This window comes from Stegostoma tigrinum, chromosome 4, assembly GCF_030684315.1.
Source record: "Stegostoma tigrinum isolate sSteTig4 chromosome 4, sSteTig4.hap1, whole genome shotgun sequence".
Classification (NCBI taxonomy): Eukaryota; Metazoa; Chordata; class Chondrichthyes; order Orectolobiformes; family Stegostomatidae; genus Stegostoma; species Stegostoma tigrinum.
This window is the reverse complement of record NC_081357.1, coordinates 48,252,229-48,277,762: the sequence shown is the minus strand read 5'-3', so window position 1 is coordinate 48,277,762 and position 25,534 is coordinate 48,252,229. Positions and strand designations below refer to the sequence as shown.

The following is a 25,534-nucleotide window of genomic DNA, read 5'->3' as shown; positions in this document are numbered from 1 at the left end:
GCAACATGTGCAGTTCAATGTCTTAAAGTATGTCATAGTTGGAGTTAATGCCTACACACAATGACCTTTAACTTGTACATTCAGGCTAATAGGCTACTTCATTCAGATTGATGTATGTCATCATTATTTTGTTTTTCACAACAGAACAAGGAGTATTTGTTATGCTTGCTAAACTTATTATGGTGACTTGTTCTAACTTTCTCCACCCAAAACTTCAGTCTGAGTCACTGGAGAGGTATGCTAATTGCCATACTTTTAAACAGATGTGTATGGGAGCAATAGAAGATGCATGAAAGAAAACTATATTTCAGTCAACAACACTCCACTCTACAATCTGCTGAGATACAGAATTTTCAAATGTCACCTTTGCCTAAATTCATTAAAGTAAATGAACTGAAGGAGAGGCAGGACAATGCAGTAAAGGAAAATCTCCTTGATTATTGTTTACTTGTTTTTTTTTGAAGTTGGCAACTTATCACAAGGATAAGCAGTACTGATTTGGCTTAATACATGGTAAGTTCTAGTTTAGAAAGTGAAGTGTAAGTTTGCAAAGTTGTGTGCAAGTGAGAAATACTATTTTGGTTTTAAGTGTGTTGCGGGTAGAAATCAATGAAACTTGTGGAGGGGAAAAATGCTGCTTTTGTAGACAAAAATTTCTTCCATAATATGCCCATGACTTGTCTATATGGGAAGCCATTTAGGTAGTCAGTTTGTAGCATTACACTCTTTAAATCTACACTGTCTGAAGTGCAGTTCTACTTGATGGGTATAAAGTTAGTAACTTATGAATTTTCCATTTGGGTTTAAAGCCCTGTTATTTTTTTTAATTAAAAGCAGCATTTCATGCTCTAGTCATGTTTGGTAGCAATTTTGAGAGAATTGTAATGCTCGTGAAATAGATGTTCAGTGTTCGATGTCTGTCTGGTGATTTTGTAGAGTGGAGGTGTGCCAATTTTAAGTGATGAGGGAAGGAAAAGCATCCTTTTATTTTTTAGTTTAAGACCAGGTGTAGAGCTGGATGAACACAAGCCAAGCAGCAGCAGAGGAGCAGGAAAGCTGACTTGTTGGGTCTAGACCCTTCAGAAAATTTTTTTTGTTTACCTCTCTTACATTCTCAGGATGTGTCAGACCACCCCACAATTGGTTAATAAACTTCTGGAATGCAGTACGATTTTGTATTATGTGACATACTGTCGGTTTGTTTTTATTTTCTTTTGGCCTGCCATGCTTTGCCATGCTCTCCGGAGGGTTAGTGTGGACTCGGTGAACTGAATGGCCTGTGCCCACACTGTGGGGACTCTATGTAGCACACCGTTAGCTTTGCTAAACGTACTAGTTTGCCATTAGTACATTCCTTCTCAAATGTTGTCATGCTGAACTTCAAAACCATATTTCAAATGTTGATTGGGGGTTGATGTTTGTAGGTAAAGGGATGGCTGGAAAACAGGAATCCTTCAATAATGAGATCCAGAGACAGTATGTCCCTGTTAGAGTGAAAGACTAGGCTGGTAGGTGTAGGGAATGTTGGATGATGAGAGAAATCAAAGTTTGTTGTCAAGGGGGAATAAAGTATGTGTTCGTGAATCCCTGGAAGAGTAGAAAGGCAGTAGGAGTATACTGAAGAGGAAATCAATAAGGCAAGAAAAGGGACATGATGTAGCTTTGGCAAATTAGAGTTAAGGAGAATCTAAAGGGATTTTAAAAATACATTTTAAGGACAAAAGGGTAACTAGGGGAGAATAAGGCGCTGTTAAATATCAGCAAAGCCACCAACGTGTGGAACTGCAGGAGATGGGGGAGCTACTAAATGAGTATTTTGCATTAGTATTTACTGTGGAAAAGAATATGGAAGATAGAGAAAATTGGGAAATAAATAGAGAGATCTTGAAAAATGTCCCTATTTAAGAGAACAAGATGCTGGACATCTTAAAAACACAAAGGTGATTAAATCCCCAGGACTTTATCAGGTATACCCTTGAACCCTGGTAAGCTAGGGAAGTGATTGCTGGGCCTTTTGAGATATTTGTATCATTGATAGCTACAGGTGAGGTACCAGAAGACTGGAGGTTGGCTAATGTGCCACTAATTAAGAAAGGTGGTAAGAAAAGGCCAGGGAGCTATAGATGAGCGAACCTGACATCGCTGGTGCGCAAGTTGTTTGCGAGAATCCTGAGAGACCGGATGTACATGTATTTGGAAAGGCAAGGACTGAATCAAAATATCCAACATGGCTGTACATGTGGGAAATTGTCTTACTAACTCGATTTGAATTTTTTTGTTTTTTGAAGTAACAAAGGGTTGATGAGGCTGATGAATGGTGGATGTGATCTATATGGATTTCAGTAAGGCATTGCTCAGGCTAGACTGGTTAGCAAGGTTAAATCACATGGAATACAAGGAGAAATTAGCCATTTAGATACAGAATGGGCCTGAAGGTAGAAGACAAAGGGTGGTGGTGGAGGATTGTTTTTCAGACTGGAGGCCTGAGACCAATGATGAGCCACAAGGATTGGCTGCTGGGTCCACTGGTTTTCTCCATTTATATAAATGATTTAGATATGAACATAGGAGGTATCGTTAGTAAGTTTGCAGATGACACCAAAGTTGTTATGGACAGCCAAGAACGTTACCTCCAGGGTACAACAGGATCTCGATCAGATAGGGCAATGGGCTGAGGAGTGGCAGATAGATTTTAATTTAGATGAATGTGAGGTGCTGCATTTTGGTAAGGCAAATCAGGGCAGGACTTATACATTTAATGGTAAGGCTCTGTGAAGTTTTGCTGAACAAAGATACCTTGAATGCAAGTTCATTGTTCCTTGGAGTCACAAGTAGATAGGGTGGTGAAGAAGGTGGAGGAGTCGATACAGTGTGGAGCTGGGGGGTGGGGGGGGGGGGGCGAGCACAGCAGGTTGGGCAGCATCAGTAGGAGAGTTTGTTTTGGGCATAGACTCCCCTTCAGGACTGGGGAGGAGGAAGGGAGCTGGGTAAGAGTGGGGCTGGGCAAAGGTAGGTGGGATGCTGATAGGTCAGTGCAGGTGGAGAGGTGGGGATTGGTCAGTGGGAAGGGTGGAGTAGTTGGGTGGGAGAGAAGATCGACAGGTTGTCAGGTCAGGGAGGCAGGGTTGGACATGGGATGAGGCTGGTTGGGTGGGGGGAGGTGAGATTTTGAAACTGGTGAATTCTCTGTTCAGGCCACGGGGCTGTAGGCTCCCGAGGCAGACCATGAAATGTTGCTCCTCCAGTTTGCGGGTGGCATTGTTGTGACACCTGGAGGAGGCCCAGGATGGACATGTCACCAGGGAGTGGGCGTGGGAGGGGTCTTCAAGTGGTTAGCAACTGGAAGGCGTTGTTGATCATAAGTGCAGATATTCTGCAAATCGGTCACAGTCTCTGCGCTTGGTCTCACCAATGCACATCGGGAGCAACAGATGCAGTAGACCAGTTTGGAGGATGTTCAGGTGAACCCCCTGTCATGTGGAATGTTTCTTTTCATTTGGAGGTGACAGGGTAAGTGTAGGGGCAGGTACAGCACTTGCTGCGATTGCAGGGAAAGGTGGGTGTGGTTGGGTTACTGGGGAGTTTGAAGTGAATGAGGGAGTCACGCAGGGACTGCTCACTTCAGGAGGCAGGTAGGGATAGGAATGGGGAGGGAAATATCTCTTCGGTGTCATTGTCTGGGCCCGAAACATTGACTCCCCTACTCTTCTACTGCCTGACCTCCTGGTTTTCCTCCAGCTCTACACTGCATCGGCTCTGACTCCAGTGTCTGCAATTCTTGTTATCTTGCTATTTCCTAGTGAACGAGCTGTTTGGTATCCTTGCCTTTATTGGTCAGCATGTTGAGTATTGGAGTTGGAAGGTTACGTTGCAGCTGTTCAGGACATTGGTTAGGCCCCTTTTGAAATACTGCATGCAATTCTGGTTTCCCTGCTATAGAAAGGATGTTGTGAAACTAGAAAGGGTTCAGAAAAGATTGACAAGGATGCTACCAGAATAGGAAGGTTGGAGCTATAGGGAGAGGCTGAATAGAATGGGGCTATTTTTCCCTGGAGCTTTGGAGGCTGAGGGTTGACCTTTTCGAGGTTTATAAAATCAGAGGAGCATGGATAGGGTAAATAGACAAGTCTTTTCCTCATGGTGAGAGAGTCTAAAACTAGAGGGCGTAGGTTTAAGGTGAGAGGGGAAAAGGCTTAGAAGGGATCTAAGGGGCAGGATTTTCACGCATAGGGTGATGCGTATATGGAATGAGCTGCCCGAGGAAGTGGTGGAGGCTGGTACAATTACAACAGTTCAAGGACATCTGGATGGGTATAGAAATAGGAAGCGTTTAGAAGATAACCAAGTGTGGAGCTGGATGAGCACAGCAGGCCAAGCAGCATCTTAGCAGAAAACTGACCTTTCGGGCCTAGACCCTTCAAGCAGTTCCTGTTACCTAGGGTTTAGAAGGATTTGGGGCCAGATTAATTTGGCGTACCTAGTTTGCATGGATGAGTTGGACGTGATCTGTGCTTCTCTGCTCTGCACAAACTTCGTCATTATAGTTTTACGTCTCTGCTTGAGCAACCTAATTCAACTGGTTATTTTCTTCAACAATTTCGTGCAGCAATGTTATATCATGGCTGCATGCAGGTCTGTTCCTACATCCCATTTAGAATTTTACCTTTGATTTTATATTGTTTCCACAAAATGCATCACCTTGTACTTCTCTACATTTGAATTCCATCTGCCTCATGACTGTGTCTCCTTTTCAAGCCCATCAATATTCTCCTCCACTCTCCATTTCGAATTGTGCCTAATCTGCAAATTTCTGAAATTCTACATCCTGTACAGCAAGTCTAGGCTGTTAACATTACTGACTTTAGGGAAATCTCATTGTACAACCTCCTCCTGTCCAAAAGACCATTCAACGCTGTTTATTGAGACATCCACTCCACCACCGTCCTTCCATGGGTTTCAAGTTTCCTGGCAGGTCTATAATGTGTCATTATGGCAAATGCCTTATGAAAATCGATTATAATCAACACTTGTACATTATCTTTAAATAAGTGCATCAAGTTAATTCTCAAAGACAACATAATTGACAATACAGCAATCCCTAATTACCTCAGAATTGTAGACTTAGATTAAGAGTTCGTGCATAGATTGGGTCCTAGAACTCTTCGCTTAACTCGATCAATTTGCTATCGGTGGATCAAGATTACGCTGGAAGAGGTGGGGTCACAGTAATTCAGTCCACTAATTTCAGTCTTTCTACTTGTTCATTCAACGACACTAACACCAGCAATTAGAGTCACAGGGATGTACAGAATTAATCTGGTCCCAATTTCCAGCATTTGGCCCATATGTCTAAACCTTTTCTATCCATATACCCATCCAGATGCCTTATTAATTATTTGACTACTTCTGTACACTGTGACACGGCTGACCCTCTAATCACCTTTCAGATTGAAACAGACAGGAATTGACGAGCCCAGTTACGGCTATCACTTGATATTAGGCCTTCAGAATTCAGAAACAGTTCTTGCTTCTGACGATACCAAGCTTACCTGCAGCCCAATCAGAGGCTTTGCACATTAAAATTTCATTGCAGGGCTGAGACCTGGAAATGATCTAGGTTCTCTGCTCAGTCCCAGTTGTGCATGCAGTGAGGGGTTTCAGCTGAACATCTCTGTTGAAAGATAGTAATTCCTTTGTTGATTTCCCTCAATTCAACTTTTGATGTGTCAATCCAGATTGTGTCCTCCACTCCAGGAATAAACTTGAACCGACAGCTTGACTTGAAGAGTTAAATGCTGCCAGTAAATTTATCGTGTTAAACATGAATTTGAAACAAAAATCAAGCACTGGCACTGTCTGTCATTTTTGTGCTGTGTTGTGGTTGAATTCTTCGGCCTAAACCAAACTTTCATATATTGAGATATCAGTGGTTTCCTGTTTTTGATATTAATTGCAGTTCCCAAAGACAGGACTGCAATGTATAAACAGTTTTAAAAATGATAGATTTATTATTATTGACTTGACTGGAGACTAAAAATTGTTTTTTTTGTCCTGCCAGGAGCTGCTGAAAGATCCATTATATATTGGATTAAGACAGAAGAGAGTGAGAGGGCAAGCATACGATGAGCTTTTGGATGAGTTTATGCAAGCTGTGACTGAAAGGTACGTGTACTTTGTATGTAAACAGTCATTTCCTTCTTTCCGATGTACGGAAGAATCTGACCAGTGTGCTTTTTCCTTCTGTACCAACTAAGATATTTGATTATTTCCTGATAATGGATTTATTACAAATGTTACTCTAGGGATTTACGCTGAAACTTGCCAGACAATTCTGAAACTTGTTAGGTGAAAATATTAGAGACATTTTTTCCCCTTCATGTAACTTTAGTTGTCCTCAGTGGCTTTCTTTCACATGCTCAAATTCCATTATAGTCTGTTTTAAGTGTAGAAAAACTTACTCATCAGTCTGTTCTTAGTGGTTTCACACACAGATTCCTGTTCATAGGAACTGAATCTCAGTGCAGTGTGGGTGAAAGGGTTCAGTCTGCTGAATCTGCTATTTCACAAGTGTATTGCCAAATATGCATTTGTTTCATGATTCTTCTGTGAAAGTGAGCCATCTTTAAATATTTCATGACCTTTCGATGACAGTTGATTTTCATAAATTTCCTTTCATGGAGCTTTATTTACATAATTATTGAAGAACAGTGGGACACTTTTTTTTAAAATTCTGGAACTGAGAGTTTACCATATGATTTTTGGTGTCTTTCGGATTGATTGTAGCTGGCCAATTCAAGCACTTCCCAATGTAGTTTTCTCCTTTTTAAGTGACCTATTGTCAGTTTCCATAAGTGCACCACGCTCTTTTATTTGACATTACACTTGATGTAATCCAAGATTATTTCTAAGTTTTTTTTTTAATAAACTGGTAAATGACCTACTTGAACTGATAGAATATTCCCTCAAACTATCATCTTGAGCTCTTCACTTCATCTATAACATACAGTAGCAAAAAAACTAGGAAAGTAGGATTTAAACATTGTGCATTTCCAGTTCACAAGCCAGACATTAGACTTAAATTTTTTTATCCGTCTTAATTTAAGGTGGAATAAAACATCCCCTCTAACACACCTTTCGACTTTCTTCTTGTCTGATTACATTTCTGCGAAGGATCTTGGGCTGCTTTTCTGTGTGAAAGATGACATTCAATGCAACATGTTGATGTGTAGTTGTGGTGTTGTTCATCTCTGATATTTCAAACCTGTGTTTTAATATCTAATACAACAATTCCTGAAGATGACACTTTGAATGCTCATTTGAAAAGTGCACTCATACGGGACTTGCATTTGTCACTTTATTTTCTTGAAAAGACTATCCTGGGAAGCTATCAAAAGCTGATGAACTTTTTAAAAAATGCAACGCAAAAGCAGTTCTGATAATAGATTCATGAAGTGTGAAGACAAACTATTAAAATGAAAATAGTGACAACAGACATATCAGAAATTAAACCAAATTAATTCTGAAATTTGTCACTTTTCTAGTCAACGAAATCACAAGTGGAAATGGAGATTTAGAAATATCCTCTTCCCTATTTTTGGCATTTCACTTAGTATTTTTCATAATCTTCATTCTTATTCTGTTCCTTGCTGACAACCAGGCATTGTGTAAAGTGAATGTGTGAAAGCCAAGGAGGGCTGGTTGATTTGCCACATTGCAGTATCGAGTGGCTGAAGAGGTTCTTCCTTGAGCAGCAGCCCTTGAGACAGATGGTGCAAAGGAATATCACAAGACCAGATGAAGAAGCTGACACAATATTAACAGCTCTTGAAGTCTGCTGTACATTAGTCTCCCCACTCTTCAGCCTCTCTTGTTGACCTGATACAGCACCTCACTTTAAGGTGAAGCTTGTAATACTGATGTTAAAAGTTTTTCAGATCTTTAAGTCTGAGCTAGAGATGGCCCAGCAGCCTGGGGGAGCATCTGCAAGTCCCCCATACAGCTGATCCTTCAGAATATGACCATCTACAATCCAAAAAGATGATCAAGCCACTGGATGTTTCCACTGAGGAAAATGATTAGCAATTTAGTTTTCTTTAAGTACCTTCCTGTCAGGAATTGTCTTCTATTTACAATCAAAGAGAAGGTGGTGGTGTGGAAAGATTTTAATCTTTTTGTGCTTACAGGATGTGTTGCAAGTCTTGCTGTCATACAACAACATTCTGATTGCACATTTGACAGATGTATTTTTTGTTAATCAATAATTTCCAATTATTTCCATACACCATTGTTAATCAGTTGGCTATATGTGGTTGCTATCTTGCCAGTGTGAGAATTTAACTCCTCATTGGTACTGTATCTGTTAACTGAGGTAGAGTTGAAAGTAAACCTTCTTGCATAGTATTAACTGTTGAAATTTCAGGTTTGGTGAACACACTGTCGTTGGTTTATTGTTTTCTTTAACTTGGCTAGTCCAAGTTCATGAAAAGCTGTTTCAAGCTGCACTTTTTAAAGTGTTGAGCGCTACCTTGCTGGCAAGAGTTGCTTTGTTTTCAAATTGTGGCAATTCCAAAAGGAGTGTTGCCTGAATTAAACTAATTGTCTGGGTTAAATATCTGGTGCATTTTTTTGTACCAGAGAACAAAAGGATATCCAATTTATTTAAAAGCAGCTGCATCTGTACTGCAACTTTCACTCAAGGCAATAACTAGCTATGTTCCAAATAGTTCGAGCAGCTCATTTGTTACATGTAAACCTTATTTTTCAGGGTGAACAATTCCAAATTCCAGACATTACTGGAACTCAAATCAATTACTCATTTTAAAAAGTGTTATGTGTTTGTGGCTTTAAAACAGAGGGGAAAGTGAGAGAGGTAGCTGGCCATTGCTGTGGAGTTAAAGTCATTAGTGGCATTAATGCTACATTTCATTTCAGCACTACTCATCTGGTAGTACTGTATGCTTAAGTCACCTTGGCTTGTCTGTACAAACATACCCTTTGAAGACCCATCCTTTATTAGATCTGTCACAACTGCACCTGGGGTATCACAGAATCCTAGAACCCCTACAGTGCCAAAAAGGCCATTTGGCCCTCCAAAAAGCAGTACCCTGTTTCAGTTGTTGTTCTTTCGTTTCTACTTTTACTGCTAATTGTACTTCACCCGAGCTTATGGTTCAACATTTCCAGTATGGTTTGTGAACGAACAGTGTGTTCAGTTGCAAGTTGTGGAAACTTCAGTAACCCTTTCAGTGCTCTTCCTGAGGTGTTGAACTTCTATCAGCTGTGCCTACACAGTGCTCCCCATGACCAAGGATGATTTGGAGGTGGCCAGCAGCTATATTGCTGTACTGTATTATTATAAAGGCACCTTCCATCATGGAGTCCTGCCGCATAGTCAGAATGCCTTCCGTGAGAAGGTCACTGATTATGCTGGCTCTGCTGATTTTGTTCTCTTCAGCTCCAGTCTTGTTGCAGTGCAAGTGTCATGTTCTGCCTCTAGGGCGGCACTGCAGCCTCAAGGCGCCAGGGACCCGGGTTCGATTCCAGCCTCGGGTGACTGTCTGTGTGGAGTTTGCACATTCTCCCTGTGACTGCGTGGGTTTCCTCCGAGTGCTCCGGTTTCCTCCCACAGTCCAAAGATGTGCAGGCTAGGTGGATTGGCCATGCTAAATTGCCCCATATTGTTCAGGGGAGTGTGGGTTAGAGGGGGATGGGTCTGGGTGGGATGCTTCGAGCGGCGGTGTGGACTTGTTGGGCCCAAGGGCCTGATTCCACACTGTAGGGAATCCTAATCTAATCTAACCTGCCTCCGTAGGAGATATCCGAAGGTCATGAGGCATCTGCTGTGATAGCAGAACCTGCTTGCAGAGCTGAAATGTTAGCACTGGGCCGGATATGGAGGAGTACGCTCTATCCCTTTCCTATCTTTTTCATACTGTTCCAGAAACACCTCCCATCACTTCTTCATTCAGTTCCTCCTACAACACTGTCCTTGTGATGCCATGCTGCTAATCTCCCTACCGTTATGTGGAAGGGCAAGACTAAGAGAGTGGTCGAGATATAACTCCATGCTTACCCCCTCCAACTTCAGCTTATCTAAATGAGGTGAAAATGTACATACTGCTAGCTCCTTAGTATCAGGATTATGAATGCAGCTCAGGTCAGGCACAGTCGCTCAGTGGATAGCACTGGTGCCCCAAGGCACCAGGGGCTCGGGTTCAGTTCTACCTTGGGTGACTGTGGAGTTTGCACATTCTCCCTGTGTCTGCATGGGTTTCGAGTGGATTGTTCCAGTTTCCACCCACAGCTCAGATGTGCAGGTTAGGTGGATTGGCCGTGCTAAATTTTCCCATAGTGTCCGGGAGTAGCCATGGGAAATGTGGATTATGGGCACTGTGGATGCTGTTTGGAGGGCTGGTGCTGACTCAATGGGCCAAATGGTCTTTTTGGCATTGTAGCGGTTCTGTGATACCCCTGGTGCACACTTCTCCCATGTTCAGGTGGGCCAGGAGTACAGCTCAACTGGTATTTAGTGCTAGAGATAATGGGAACTGCAGATGCTGGAGATTCCAAGATAAAATGTGAGGCTGGATGAACACAGCAGGCCAAGCAGCATCTCGGGAGCATTTAGTGCTGGTGGCTGCAGAGGTAGGAACTTGCCCTTTTTTGGGTTTTGTATTCATACTCCTTTTAACAGAACAACGAAGGCCATTAAATTTCTTGTAACACTGGGCCCAGGTATGCCTAATTACTGACCTTAATTACCACTTCCAGCCAGACCTGCTTAAATTGAGGAAGATGCCCTTCTCTTCTCTAGGAACAGTCTTGTGATTACAATTCAGATCCTTAGTGGAATTCTAGAATTGTTTTTGTGGCTGGTGTGCAATGGTTGTAGGGGGATAATTCAAATTTAAGCACAAAGCAGCATTCTTTCGAAAGCAAGCAGAATACTGAAATGTCTCTCATTTTATAAATGAAGGCACACAATTTTTTATGGGCTTTTTCAGAATATTCCTCTGAACATAGTACTTATGCTTTAAACAAATCATTGCTTACCTCGGAGCAGTTGTTGAGCCTTTTTAAAAGAGGGTGAATCATCATCAGGATAGCCGTTAATCCACAAAGTCTTACTGATTTGTTAGCAACTGACTGCATTCAGCATGTAATCTCAACATTGCTTCCTTTGGTATCACACTTAATGATTCAATAAAATTATATTTTGGGATGATGGTTAATTTTGAGTAAAGGTTAAGTTAAAACACTTTCAGCTAATTAGTTTGCATAGAAGTCATGGTTAGTAGTTTGTGAATGGCATCAAAATTGGCGACATGATAGACAGTCAAGAAGGTTTTCTAAGATTACAAAGACATCTTGATCAAATGGGTCAATGGGCTGAAAAGTGGTAGATGGAGTTCAATCTGGATAAATGCAAAGTGTTGCTTTTGATACTAGAAACCAGAGTAGGGCTTATACGATAAATGGTAGAACCTCAGGTAGTGTTGTAATACAGAGGGACCTAGGGCTACAGATACTATATTCTTTGAATTTTGCGTTACATATGGACAGCGTGGTTAGAAAAATGTTTGGTACGCTTCCCTTCATTGCTCAGTCCTTTTGAGTATAGGAGTTGGGATGCCATAGTTGAGGTTGTACAGAGCATTGCACGACTCTTTTGATGAAGACCTCACCAGCGTCAAAACTGACCCTTCAGTCCAACCAGCCCATGCTGAACATGATGCCAAACTAAACTAGTCCCACCTGCCTGCTCTTGGCCCATATTCCTCTAATAGTGTGTTTAGATCTGGTTGTCTAGTTATAGCTATGACATTATTAACCTGGAGAGAGATCAGAAGAGATTTACCAGAATGTTGTCAGGTGTGGTAGGTTTGAGTTATGGGGGGGAGGGGGGCGGGAAATGTTGGATCAGCTAGGACTTTTTCTTTCTGGAGCGTCAGAAGTTGAGATTGGACCTTTATTAAAAATTATAAGATGATGAGGCATGGATAGAGCTAATGGTGGTTGCCTTTTTCAATAGGATAAGGGATCTCCAGAGTAGGAGATGGTTTTTTTAAAAAGTGAGAGGAGGGATTTACAGATATGACATCTAAAACTTTTAGAGGGTGGTTCGTGTGTGGAATGAACTACCTGAGGAAGTGATGGATGCAGGTACAATTACAATGGTTAAAGGACATTTGGATGAGTGCATGAATGGGAAAGGTTTGCTGGGTTTATGGGTCAGCAGCAGATAGGTGGGACTAGTCTACTTTGGGATAATGTTTCATGTGGGTTGGTTGAACTGAAGGGTCTGTTTCTGTGCTGTAGACTCTATAAAAGAAGACTAATACGTCCTTTTCAAAGAGAAAATGATGATGCTGAGGCGATTTCTTGTTTTGTCAGAAATCCAAGAGGTTTGAGTGTTCTGTTTTGGGCAGCATGTAGTATAACTCCAGCCTGTGCAAGGTCAGGGCAGAAGTGTATATGACCCATTGCATAAGTTGTGTAGTTGTGAGGATTCCCCAAAATAAAGACCTTAACAGGCTCCAGCAGAATCTAGAACCTGTTAGGCTTTAAATGAAAAGATGTCTGTCAAGAACATGTGTTTCTAATACTTGTGCTGGCCTGCAGAAACCTTTTGAAGCTGAAGTGTAACCCACATGAATGATTGCCTATATGTCTTAAAATTCCTGTTTCTATTTTCTTCAAATCAGAATAGATTCTGTTTCTGGGCAAGTGTAACTTTCAGCTTGATTTACCAAACTCAGTTCTCTCTCGGACTAATGTGAAGTGAAATTGTGGCCTTTGACATGCCATGACCTATGGCCCGGTAACTACTTTCAGCCAAAATCACATCACCTGTTATCGTTGTGCAAAGATTTTTTGGGGTATGCAGTATTTTCGCGATCTTTAACTTCTATTATAAGGCCAGTGCTGAGGTGTTCCTTGAGAGGAAGCACCCAAGCATGCCCTCATGTCTGATTAGATAATTAGTCTTCAGGTCGCTAGGTGGTTGTTATCTCTCTTGCTTAATATACTTAGGATGATTCAGAATATTGGATTTAGGCAGAAATGTTATATGCAATTTTATTCCTTCCCTAAGAAAGTATTGTAATAACTTTCTGCACCAGCAGTGTGCCTTATGCCATTGCTGTTTTAGGAGAACAAATATGGAGGTCTCAAATTACTAGCTTGATCCAGTTAGGCATTCAATGTTACTCGTAAAACTGCATGTTAACCTGGTCATCTTCTATTACTCTCCTTTCAAGGTTTAAACTGTTGATCAGTTTCCTCAAGTAACTGTTGCCTGTTGTGATTGATCTTTTTAACTTCTATCTTTATATGGTTAAAGAGAAGTATTTGTGCTGTGTTTTGAGATGGCCACTTATGGTGAGTGGATACAGTTGCTGGCCCAGTTAATTTGCTGATTAGGCTGATAAAATCTCACTGGCTAAGTTTTTTTTTCCTTTTGTGGTTAAGACATGGTCACCCCAATGCAATTTGGAATTTACCTAATTATAATCGTGGATATCTTTTTGCATTATGTTTGTCCTGAACAATATCTTACCTGGAGTGCTATCATGAGAAGCACATTCAAATATATCTAATGCAAAATTGAGCCCAACCTATGAACTCAATCGTTGATACCATTCTAATTAACAACCTTATAATTTAAACAGGGTGTGTACCATGTAACTGATCTGGATGTGGTGGTGTCTTGAGTGCACTTGTTGCTTCTGTTCCTCAGGTTTTGTTTTTAGAAAGAAATACAAGCCGTATTTGAATAAGCTTCATCATTGTAATCATTACAATCAACTGTAGTGATCATCTAAAATCGAGGATCAAGTAATAGGCATTTCACTTTATGCAGGCACATTTTATGCCTTTTTTTAAAAATGGATATTTTTGTCCCAGGTTGCCATATAATTTATGTGATTGCAGTATGGAGCAATCCAAAAATGATCATCTTCATATTTACTTGGAAGTATTCACTAAACTTGGAAAAAGTACTTGATTTTCTTGGCATTTATGAAAGCTGAAAGTAAAATGTGTTTATACAAATTCCATAACCATTACCTCGATCTGTTTTGAACCTTCCAGCAAGTTGCTATCATCGGCTGATAGAAAGATTGACCTTGTCCTTAACCTACCACATAAAAGCCATGCCTATTATTATTATTATTATTATTATTATTATTATTATTATGTGAAATAAATATATTTAAGAATATATTTCTGCTGTAGAAACTGTTCAGCAGCATTGACCCCTGTCCAGCCTTTGAGGCCCTGACAATATTTTGGTAATAGTTCTGAAGACTTGTGCTCTGGAGCATGCCACACCCCTAGTCAAGCTGTTCTCATACAGTTACGACACTGGCATTTACCTGACAATGTGGAAAATTGCCCACATATATCCTGCAGGAAAAGAAAATGCATGACAATTCCAACTTGGCCAATTACCGCTCCATCAGTCTATTTTCTATCATCAGTAAGGTGATGGAAGATGTTAACAATCGTACTATCAAACTGCACCTGCTCAACAATAACCTGCTCAGCAATGCCCAGTTGGCGTTCTACCAGGCAACTCAGGCCCTGACCTCATTACACCCTTGGTTCAAACATGGACAAAAGAGCTGAATTCCAAGCGTCACATGAGTGATAGCCCTCAACATCAAGGTCGCATTTGACAATGTGTAGCATCAGGGAGCCCTAGCAAGACTAGTTAATGAAAATCAAAGAAACTCTTCCCTGATGGGAATCATACTTGGCACATCAGAAGATGGTTGTGGTTGGTCAGTTGTTAGAGCTTCAGGGCATTTCTGCTGCATCTGCTTCGTTAATGACTTTCCCTCTGTATTATGACAGATTTGGAGATGTTCACCAATGATTGCACAATACTCCTCATCATTCGTCACTTCTTAGGTACAGAAGCAGTCCATGGTTCAAATGTACACGGACCTAGATAATAATGTTTGGATTAACCAGTGGCTAGTGATACTGACAGTCATTTCCTGTCATTTGTATATCTCCAATAAGGAAATCTCCCCTCGGCATTCAATAATATTACTGTTGCTAAATTCCCTGTTCTTAACATCCTGGGAATTATCATTAATTAGAAATGAATATGAGTAGCCATATAAATGTAGCTTATAAATACAGGTCAAAGGTCAGGAATTATGGAGTGAGTAACTCATGTCCTGACTTCTTGAACACTGTCCAGTATCTGCAGGATACAGGTTAGACGTGTCAGAAATCTAACCACATGCTTCACTCTAGAAGCTTTCCAGGACAAAGCAGCCACATCCACAAACATTCAGTCTACTGCCAGTGCTCGGTTTGTCTTGTACAAAGTATGCTGCGGAAGGCTTCTTAGCACCTTCCAAACCTGTGATAATTGGCATCTAGAGGAGCAAGAAGAGTAACAAAATGGGAATAGCAACACCTTCAAGTTCCTCTCCAACCCACTCACTATCCTGACCGGGAAATATATTATCCTTCCTTCAGTGTCACTGAGTCAAAATCCTAGAACTCCCTCTCTCGTGGTACAGTGGGTCCATCTATATCAAGTTGACTGCATTGGTTCAAGAAGACAGCTCACCATTAACTTCTCAAGGGTGACAGGGAATTGACAATGCTGGCCCAGCAAGTGACACTCGTTTCTGTGGATGAATCAAATCTACTTTAACTGACAAAACCTGCTGTGTACCTGCCTGGCTAGTTGTATACTGGCTGTTTCTGTGGCACATCTTCCTTCATCTTGGATAGTTAGGACACCTTATTAATGCGTTTGAATCTGTTGGCATTGTAGCAGGCCTGATTTCACTTTTCCAAGCTGAGTTCCCCAGAGAAATCTCACTGAAATACAGAAGTGAGCTGTTGGCTGCAGAACGCAATTCCTTTCATTTAAAGAATGTGCTGTTTGTGATCCAGGTAGAGCAGGAGAAATGGAACATGAAGAGGTCCTGCTCTTAAACTTAATAGCGCCTCCCCAGAAATGGTAGGAACTGCAGATGCTGGAGAATCTGAGATAACAAGGTGTCGAGCTGGAAGAACACAGCAGGCCAAGCAGCATCTTAGAAGCACAAAAGCTGACGTTTTGGGTCTAGGCCCGAAACGTCAGCTTTTGAGCTCCTAAGATGCTGCTTGGCCTGCTGTGTTCTTCCAGCTCTACACCTTGTTATCTCAGCACCTCCCAGAATTTCTATTTCTTGTCTTCATCAACATATTCCTCTGCTATTCCATAAATGTTATAATCCATTTTCTTTTCAAGAGGAAAAGTGTGCATGTTTTTGATTTTTAGGTTGCCCTTACGATTTACAACTTGAATCATAAAGTATACATTCCAATGAAAGCATAGGCGTGGCGGTGGTGGCATGTGGTAATGTCTTTGAACCAATAATTCCAAACCCCAGGCTAATGTTCTGGGAACATGGGTTTGAATTCCAGCACAGCAGGTGGTGAAATTTGAATTCCACTTACAAACTTCTGGATTTAAAAGCTCCTGTAATAGTGACCATATGCCCGCTGTTGATTGTCATAGAATCCTATCTGGCTCACGAGTGCCCTTTTAAGGCAGGAAGTTGGACACCCTTATCTAGTCTGGTCTCCAGACCTGCAGGAATGTGTTTACTCTTAAGTGCCCTTTAGATAGTCAGTGATCACCATTTCCCATGGATGACTAAACAGAAAAGATGGAGTTATAGGCCAATTCCCAATCCAGAAGATAATCTGGGCTGCCCTTTTGATGCACTGTTGAGTATAGCACTCTCCAATGCATTTTGCATGATATTTTAAGGAGAGATTTATACTTTCTGTTGCTGAGTATAAAATTTGCTGTGGTACTATTCAATAAGAGTTAACCAACATCACTCCAGATTATCTAACCACTATTTTACAGTGGAATCTTATGGAATTTTGGTAAATTGGAAGTTGTGTTTTACATTGCAGCAGGTGGCTATACTTGAAAAGGACTTAATTATATGTAAAATGTTTGTGCTTTCCTAAATTCGCACTGGTTCTCCCTTTCTCTTTTTTAATGACATCAAAAATTCTAACCCCATCTTTTCCAGGAAACCAAAAGCATTACTGCCTGGGAAATATGATTATTGCGATCACGTACAGACATTGATTTCTTTTTTGACTTTTTGGGCTTAAATACACTTTTCTGCTTTACTACTTCAGCATATTTTTTGTAACAAACAGTTAATTTTAGTGCTTGTGGGTAATCTGAAATCAAATGTATAATGTTGGCTAATTTAATGGAAATTGAGACTTTCTTGGACTGGCAGTCTCCCATCTCATGCAGGCCATTGGACAGCAAGACTCCTCCAATGTTCCTGGTTTCTTTTGTTCCAGCCTGTTCTTGCTGTGCGTAGTGATGTATGTCACAAAGTTGTCTTTAACCAGCCACATCATCTTTTGCTGTGTTTGCAACTGTCCTACTGGCATTTGGGCACAGCAAGTATTTTGGAGATGAAAATACAAGACCTGTCATTGTCAATCATTATCACGTCCTGCAAATGCTTACGACCGGTCTTGTGTCGCACTTTATCGGTGCTAATGCTCTGAGTGCTATGCAGGGCCTTGCACGGACAGCTTTCATGAAGGGCATTGGAAGAAAGTTGGTGGTAGTTACATAATTTATGTAAATCTCAATTTATATCCTGTTCATAGATAATTGTTACGTCTGAATTGAAAAAGTGAATTTATGTTCTATTAAATTTTATTATCCTTGTTCTTTCAGTTTGCAATTTTGTTTCTTTTGCAGAATTTGGATCACAAATTAGCATTCAGAGTTCAAAATACTCAACCTAATTGGCCAAATGGTTGAAACCAGATTAATTGCAAGCCATTTGTGTAAGTTGAGCCCTTAAAGATGAAATAACTGTCAACCTAGGTTTCGTTTGGCAAATTATGCTGGAAAATAATTCTGGTGTTTACATCAAAACAGTAAGCAGAGTAATTTGTTTCGGGTCGGAACCCAAAACGTCAGCTTTCCTGCTCCTTTGCTACCTGATCTGCTGTGCTCCTCCAGCTCCACACGTTATTCTCAGACTCCAGCATTGGCAGTTCGTACTATCTCAGTATTTGTTTGCTGTGCATATAATTTGAGGCCCACAGTATGCTGCCATTTGTGTGTAAATTTTGGAGACTGGTTAGATGCAACATTTCAGATGCAGTCATCTAGCTTATGCCTTTGAGGCAAAGGAGTAGAGTTAGGCCTTTTGGACCCATCGAGTCCTCCACCAGTCAATCACGCGTGATACATTTTTCAACCCCATTTTTCTGCCTTCTCCTTGTAGTCATGATCCCCTTACTAATCAAGAATCTACCTATCTCTTTCTTAAATACAGCCAATGACATGTCTTCCACAGCCTTCTGTGGCAGTGAGTTGTGCAGATTTTGACAGATTTCATTCTCCCTTCCTGTTTAAAAGTGAGGTGTAGACTTGTGCAAGTATTTCAAACTAAATTAAGTTTGCAGAATTATACATGTACACTGCAATTCCAGAATTTTTGCAAATACCTTGAAAGTATAATCTTTTGCCACAATTTCAAAGAAGGAAGTTTTTTTTGATTTTGCAATAACAGATTGAAGTTCAAATTTATTTTACTTGAGAGGATTGAATTCCAATTGACTGTTTAGTGGCAGGCTCTAGACTTTGTGATGTGGTTGACTCATAAGTGCCCTCTGGGCAATTAGGGATGAGCAATAAATGCTGACCTAGCCAGTGATTCCCTCATCCCATGAATGGAATTTTTTTTAAAAATTGCTTGAGACATCTGCTTCTGCTCCTGTTTCACTGCTGTGCATCCACATATTTTCAAAAAAGGGCTGAACTATGTTGATGTAGCAGTTTTATGGCAGTATTACTGCGAACTGTTGGTTTGCTACTTGGAGGAAGGAGGGGCGAGAAATTCAGCATTTGAGGGGAGGGACTGCACTTGCAGCTGATTTTTGATCCCATGCCTTTTAGCATTGAGCCGCACAGCATTGACTGAGCTAGATCCAGCCTTGGAGAGGATGGAGGGGTGATTGCAACAATAGGAAGGGCTTTTGGCACATTCTGTGGATGGCCTCCCAACAACAACAGTTGAATCCAGGTGAGAAGAATTCCTTGGATGAAGAGAATACTCCATCCAATGAGGAGGATGGTCTCAAACTTGGAGGAAAGTTTTTAAAAAGGCAGCCAGTGCAGTCTACTGCCCACAAAATGCCACCAGGAGATTATCCAAGGAAAATTAAGACTAAGCTCTCCATCTATATTCTGCAAGGAGGAGAGCAGAATGATTCACTGCCTTACCTTCTCGTACCTCCTCGTGTTCCCTTGGTGTCATTAATTAGGTAATTCCTAGGGAACCCCTGTGTTCCACAATGCAAGCAATCATGAGAACTCATTGACTGCCACAGTGAGTTTTATTACCCATAAAGTACTTTAAAACTAAAGGAAATCTACACCTTCAAGTTTGTGGGTGACATGATATCCAGTCCAGTAGCATCTTGGTTAACGCATTCAGACCAGCTACACATTACCACCTGTGTTCTTCTTTTATAAAGGAATAAAGTCAACCAGTGCCAATGAATGGCTATTGGAATTTCAGGGATATTTAATAGATTTGTTCAAATTCATACAGGGTTTTGAAAGAGTAAACAAAAAACTGTTCTTTGTGGGAAACACCTGTAATTAAAGGATTCTCCAGTTCTAACACTCCAGTTTTAAGGCAGATGGATAAAGAACCAAAGATAAATTATTGTATAAAAATGAAAAGAACTGCAGGTGCTGGAAATGTGGAACAAAAACAGAAATTGTCAGGAAGGTTCAGCTGCATCTGTGGAGAGAAATCAGAATTAATGTTTCAGGTCCTAGTGACCCTACCTCAGAACTTACAGCTTCTTTTGTTCTTAAAGTAAAGTAAATTCTCACTTTCGGAATGCAATGATTGATCGGAACAAGAACTGGAAGAACAGTTTTTAAAACCATTTAGAAGTACACTTGAAGTGCCAGAGTGTACAAGGCTACAGACCATATGCTGGATAATGAGGTTAGAATAAATGGATGAGTGCTGACTGGCACAGACATGATAGGCCGAATGGCCTCTTTCCGTGTTGCAAAGCCTCTGACTCTGGTTTTTTGAGATCATGATAAAATAAATGATAAGGTTTTGAATGAAAGCCAAAGTGAAATGGAGGTGGTATAAGTAAAGAAATAAGTTTTATTTACAGGTTTTGAGGGGCTTTGGTCGCCAAGTAAAGGAAATAAGCAAAAATAAACATCCCAATGCAATGCAGAAACACATCAAAATGAGGGCAAAGGTATGATCTAAAATTATTGAACGCATTTGAACACAGAAGTCTGTCAAATGCCTAGTTGAGATTCCATTGAACTCCATTGGAAGATTGCAGTAGGCCAAGGACAGAGGGGTCAGAATGGGAGTGAGATCACTAGTTAAAATGATATGCCACTAGAAACTTTGAGTCCGGCTTAGAAACTGAAATTAGGTTACGCAAAGTGGCCGCCCAGTCCTGCAAGTAGGTACAACCATGTGATGAGCAACAAATACAGTATATTAAATTGAGCAGTGTATAAGTCATGGTTTTGCCAGGAGTTTGAGTCTTTGGGTGATGAAAAAGTGATAGGTAAATGTTTAGAGATATTTCTCCCAATTCGGCAATCTACTGCCCAAAGTGTTCCACGCTGCTGTTTCCCTTCAACTTTTTAAAACGTAGTATCAAAAGCTATTTTTTAATAACTTTTTGACTTTCTAACTCTTTCTGTATTGTAAAATGGTGCTTCTATTCAAAATGTTATGCAAATGTTTCCATGGTATCGTAATGCAAAGCATTTTAATTCCTTTTGAAACAAGTGCTAGTTAAATTTGGGAGTTATGGTATGCGATTGTACTTTGCTGAAGGACAGTGATGTTGCAATCTGGACTTCATTGCTTCTTTTGCTGCTACTCTTTTTTTCACTTTTACCCATGTTGATCAACAAACAATGTTACTGTTGTGGCTACTGTTGCTGATAACACCTCTGATTTCTGCCGTCCTTCAATTTTCCAAAAGATTAGCACTTCTCCAGCTCTGACTTTTGAGCATCTTGATTTTTAATGCGTGATCATCGATAGCTGTATCTTCAGCTGCCAAGGTCCAAAACTCTGGAATTTACTTTCTTAGCCTCTGTATACCTTTTTAGTTTTCTCTTCAGATGCTGCTAGAGATCTTAAAGCAAAACCTTCGGCCATCTACCTGAACAATGACTTCTAAGAGCTAATTCAGTGTTTTTGTTTGACGTTGTCCCTGGGAAGTGCCTTGAGATGTTTTCTTGTTTTAATAGATGCTGAATAAGTACATAATATTGTCAGTTTAGGTTATTGCCAAGCTGTAAATTAATATGAAATAAATGTTCCTCCAAAGTAAACTCAATTGCCATATCGCATTGCATTTTACTGTTTTGGGTGGGATTTTTATCCATAGCTGGATTTTCTAATGACACAAAAAGGGTTTTTGAACTTTTGAAGAAAAACATTTTTTTTCTGTGTATAGGTACTACTATATAGTTCTAGATGTAGATTGTTGCTGCACAGATGGTTACCCATTTCCTCCCGGCACTGGGAATAAAAATCTTAAACTGTTGAATCATCACCAGAATATTGGCATTCATTTCATCTGCCAGGCAGGCTGGTAGAAGTCAAAATTGCTGTAGTACTCTATGTAATGAAACAAGTCTGTTGGAATGAAATCAGTCCTGGGACGACTTCTGACTATGGATTTTCTGTGGGGGAAAAGGATGACAGCATAACCATACATTTTCTAAGAAAATAATGCCACAACTGTCATATCTGATGAGTTGATTTCCAAGATGCAAATTTTCCGATTACAGAATGCTTTACTAGTGTTAGGTTTATTCAGATTATCTATTTGTCTCTATAGACTGTTCACATATTAATCTTTTTACATACATCAAGAGGTAAAAATACGTTCAAATCAATAAATTGATAAGATTTCTCCTTAGGTTTTTAATGGCTTTTAATTGTGCTTGGAATAGGAGGCTGATTTTTATACTGCAGTTGCTGTGTATGCTTGCAGGATTTTTACTTTCCAACAATGCTGCTGTAACTGTAATGCGGCCTGTATCCCAATACAATAGTGTGCTTGTTCAAAGTTAGATGCAAGAATGCCTTCTGCTTACTTTAGGGCCAGTTCAGTAATTGATGTCTAGTATGTTAAAATTGCTTGCACTGATAAACGTATCGTGCTAATGGCTCATAATTTCTGTAACAGTTGGTAAGTTTTATTACTTAGGTGGATTCTCTGTTCTGCCCAGCCCACTTCCTTTTCCTTTTTTTTGGAGTACCAAGATTTATTGAGCTGCTGTTTTATGTTGGTATTCAAAGGGACATTTTCCAAAGGTTTCCATTGGGCTCTTCTAGTCAATGAAATGTCATGTGAGGAACTAAATGAAGTCAACACTTCAATTTGTTCTGTAGACATGTATCATCACTAACTACAGTGTGATAGATTGCAATAAAAAGTTGACTTGAACATGGATTTCCACTATGACATTTCTTCTATGAAAATACTAAATGTGAACTTCAATGAAATCTAAATCCTTGTTGCAGCATGTTCCAAACTATATAATGTCAAAATTTACTAGCTTATTTATTTGTTAGAATAAGTTCTGAAAAATTCCATTTGCAAAAGAAAATAATGTAGTTTACTGACTCAGTCATATTTCCCTTGATAGCCAGGGATTAGAATGGGACCAACCATTATCAAAAGCTCAGAGCAGGTTTGTGGCTAAGTTTTGGGCTGAGATGGCAAATGGAGTTTAGTGCGGAAAAGTGTGAGGTGATTCACTTCGGAAGGAGTAACAGGAATAGAGTACTGGGCTAATGGTAAGATTCTTGGTAGTGTGGATGAGCTGAGAGATCTCTGTCCAGGTACAAAAATCCCTGAAAGTTGCCACCCAGGTTGATAGGTTAAGAAGGCGAATAGTGTGTTAGGTTTTATTGGTAGAGGGTTTGAGTTTCGGAGCCATGAGGTCATGTTGCAGCTGTACAAAACTCTTGTGGTGTGGCCGCACTTGGAATATTGTGTACAGTTCTAGTTGCCGCATTATAAGAAGGATGTGGAAGGATTGGCAAGGGTGCAGAGGAGATTTAACAGGATGTTGCCTGGTATGGAGGGAAGGTCTTACGAGGAAAGGCTGAGGGACTTGAGGCTGTTTTTGGTAGAGAGAAGAAGGTTGAGAGGTGACCTAATAGAGACATGTAAGATAATCAGAGGATTAGATAGGGTGGACAATGAGAGCCTTTTTCCTCAGGATGACTAGCATGAGTGGACATATGTTTAAATTGAGTGGCGATAGATATAGGACAGATGTCAGAGGTATGTTCTTTACTCAGTAGTAAGGGTGTGGAACGCCCTGCCTGCAACCATAGACTTGCCAAGTTTAAGGGCATTTAAATGGTCATTGGATAAACATATGGATAACAATGGATTACTGTAGGTTAGATGGGCTTCAGTTTGGTTTCACAGGTCAGCGCAACATCAGAGGTTGAAGGTCTGTACTGTGCTGTAATGTTCTGTTCTATGTTTTATCCCTTCTATTCATTCTATGATGAGAACACAAACAAGTGGAAATCTTTTTGTTTCCGAAAGTCTTAAATTGTCACGAACCTAGTTGTCTCCAAAAGCCTGGTTGACACATCCTTTTTTAATTTAAAAAATAAATTTCTTTGAAAACTGCAAAAATGCACTAGTCAAAAAAGTAACTTCAAAGAAAGGGTGGTTGTCTACAACCAGGCAGCTTTGTGAAAAAGGAGATCCATGATCTCGCTCTGTGGAGGCTGAGGTCTAGTCGGATTATCAGTTGAGTCACATTACCCAGAGGCCCAGATAATTGTAGAGATTGGGAGGCAATAAAAAGACTGATTCCCTCCTGTCCTTCAGTCTGGACGTGCTTGCCTCATTTCACAAATGTCCTCCAGGGAAGGAAACAACCATCCTTACCTTGTATGGCCTACATGTGACTCCTGGCTTAAGCAATGTAGTTGACTCTGACTCTGACTCTTAAGGGTGGGCATTAAATGCTGGCTTCGCCAATTATGCCCAAATTCCATGAATGAGTTTTTTAAAACAATCCTACGTGTCCAACAACTTTGAAAGCAAGGAGATGAGCTTGAAATATCTTTTGCCAAAAGTACAAAGTGATTCAATTTCAACTGGCCCAATTTAGTTTGGTTCACTCATTGGAATTGGATTAAGAAGCTTTTGCGTACACCAAGCATAGCATTACCCTTGGGCCTTCTCCGCATCCAGACAGAAGTGTCAATGACACATACCCATGTAGTGCTGCTTGTGCGTGTTTTTGTGTACCAATGGCATTGACATGAACATGTAGAAGATTGACACAAACATCCTATCCACAGAAAATGTAGGTTTTAAAGTTGAAGTTATTGCTTCAAAATTAGAGGGTGTTTTCTTTTGCATTTTTCCACATGCTAAGAAATTTTGTTCCCTTTTGAAATGCTAATGTAAATAGTGTAGCATCAACTTCTTGCACATGTGAAAATAAACTGTTTTCTATTAAAACAGAGCAAATGCTAAAAAGAAAATCCAGTGATTTCAGCTGGTGTTTTGAGAGAAGTGAAATTTAAGTGATGTTCACCACTTTCAGAGCTTATAAAAGTTGATGCATTTGTATATGGTTAGAGCTATAGTTATACAGCATGGTTACAGACCCTTCAAGTCTGACTAGTCCATGTTGACCATGCTCCCAAACTAAACTAGTCTGAGTGTTTGGCCCATTTCCCTCCAAGCCTCTCCAATTCATATTTATCCAAATCTCTTTGAAATGTTGTAACTGTACCTACATCCACCACTCCTAACAGTTCATTCTACATACTAACCACTCTCTCTCTTTTTTTTTAAATCCCTCAGCTCACTTTTAAAATTTTTCTTTCACTTTAAAAATGTGCCCCTTTTGAACTCTCCTCACCTTAGGGAAAAGACCCCCTGTCATTCACCTTAACTGTGCCTCTCATAATTGTATAAACATTTAGGGTCATTCCTCAATTTCCTATGTTCCTGGGGAGAAAAGTTGTCTTAGCCTATCTAGTCTCTCTTTATAACTCTCACCCTCCATTCCTGGCAACATCCAAATAAATCTTTTCTGAACCCTTTCAGTTTTAATGATATACTGCCTTTAAGAGAATTGAGACCAGATTCGTGCACACGACTCCAAAAGAGGTCTCACCAACATCCTGTACAACCACAACACGAAATCCCAACTCCTGAGCTCAAAACTATGATCCCCATTGAAGGTTGAAGTCAGAAAATTTCAGAATGAATGAAATAAATTAAACTTTTGCTGTGTACTTTTGGATAATAAACTTGCATTTATTAGATAAAGAAAGCTACATTTAAATTAATTCCAGAATATCTTCACAAAATGACCAAGGTAATTTTTCAAGCTTTTCCCCAGCAATATCCTGTTCAGATAGTCAGTCAATCCCAGAGAAATACTGTATTTACCTCAACT

At 40.2% G+C, this 25,534-nt stretch overlaps 1 protein-coding gene across 5 annotated transcripts in view; it reads left to right on the top strand.

Annotated features, from left to right (window-relative positions):
• The window catches only part of me1 (malic enzyme 1, NADP(+)-dependent, cytosolic), a 393,143-nt gene that overhangs the window by 205,056 nt on the left and 162,553 nt on the right, over positions 1 to 25,534 (top strand). For all 5 annotated transcript variants that reach the window (XM_048531809.2, XM_048531811.2, XM_048531810.2 and 2 more), the window contains one exon: positions 6,059 to 6,162. In XM_048531809.2, coding sequence (XP_048387766.1) covers positions 6,059 to 6,162 — 104 coding nt within the window. The remainder of the gene's footprint in view (positions 1 to 6,058; positions 6,163 to 25,534) is intronic.